Source organism: Fonsecaea multimorphosa (genome assembly GCF_000836435.1).
Source record: "Fonsecaea multimorphosa CBS 102226 unplaced genomic scaffold supercont1.51, whole genome shotgun sequence".
Classification (NCBI taxonomy): Eukaryota; Fungi; Ascomycota; class Eurotiomycetes; order Chaetothyriales; family Herpotrichiellaceae; genus Fonsecaea; species Fonsecaea multimorphosa.
Window position 1 is genome coordinate 1 of NW_015971685.1, and position 1,145 is coordinate 1,145.

Consider the following 1,145-nt stretch of genomic DNA (forward strand, 5'->3'; position numbering starts at 1 on the left):
AAGACAAGGGGAAAGACAAGGGGAAAGACAAGGGGAAAGACAAGGGGAAAGACAAGGGGAAAGACAAGGGGAAAGACAAGGGGAAAGACAAGGGGCAAGACCAGGAGCAACTCCAGGAGCAACTCCAGGGCCAGGGCCAGGGCCAGGACCAGGACCAGGACCAGGAGCAAGTCCAAGAACAAGTCCAGGAGCAAGTCCAGGAGCAAGTCCAGGAGCGAGTCCACGAGCGAGTCCACGAGCAAGTCCAGGAGCAAGTCCAGGAGCGAGTCCAGGAGCAAGACCACGAGCAAGACCAGGAGCAAGACCAGGAGCAAAGGCCCGTTGATAGGGCTGGTGGGGAGGAGCAGGTCCAAGAGCAGATCCAAGAGCAGATCCAGGAGCAGGACCAGGAGCAAAGGCCCGTGGATAAGGCTGGTGAGGAGGAACAAGGCACCGGGACAGAACTTGCCGCACCGATGCAGAATCAGGACGATGTCACCGACGAGGAAATGGACTCTGACGATGAGTCAGACCCAGAAGCGACAGCGTGTTTGAGACGCAAAAGAGATGAGTATGACAGCCCGCCACCAAAACGCTATTGTTTTAATGGCCTGGAAAGTGGCTACTGGTAGACTGTCCGGATCAAGATCTACCAACGCCTTCAAAGTCCTCACTATCGTCATTATCGTCGCCCGCGTCTTGACGTCGCTGACGGCTGGGCACGGCACAGCATTGGGAAGTTCAAGAGATACGGGGGCTCTGATCGGGTATAGGAAATGGCGCAGCAATGCCTTGGGAACTGAGGGAGCGCCATGTTGTCAGGGGAGCCTCACCCACAGGCTGCGCAAATTGCTATCAAGGAAGATCAAACAAAGGGCGGCGGGCGGCGGGCGGCGGGCGGCGGGCGGCGGGCGGCGGGCGGCGGGCGGCGGGCGGCGGAAAAGGTCCTGACGTTGGGGTATGTTCCTTGTCTCTTGCGTTTATGCTCTTAATGAATCCAAAGGATGGTCACCATATGGCTCTATAACCAGAACAATATAACCAGCTCTTACAGTCATCGAATGTTGTGAGGACTACCTACCTAGGTAGGTATTACCTCGTCACATTGACAATTAATTCACTTGCTCCTGCTTGCTCCTGCTTGCTCCTGCTTGCTCCTGCTTGCT

General features: G+C 56.3%; 1 protein-coding gene across 1 annotated transcript; it reads left to right on the top strand.

Moving 5' to 3' along the window:
* Window positions 1-80: 80 nt before the first annotated feature.
* Window positions 81-611, top strand: Z520_12239 (uncharacterized protein; the record flags this gene model as incomplete). Its single annotated transcript, XM_016782726.1, has 1 exon — window positions 81-611. A coding segment is annotated over one exon (531 nt), but the record flags the coding sequence as incomplete, so codon positions are not given.
* Window positions 612-1,145: the final 534 nt, after the last annotated feature.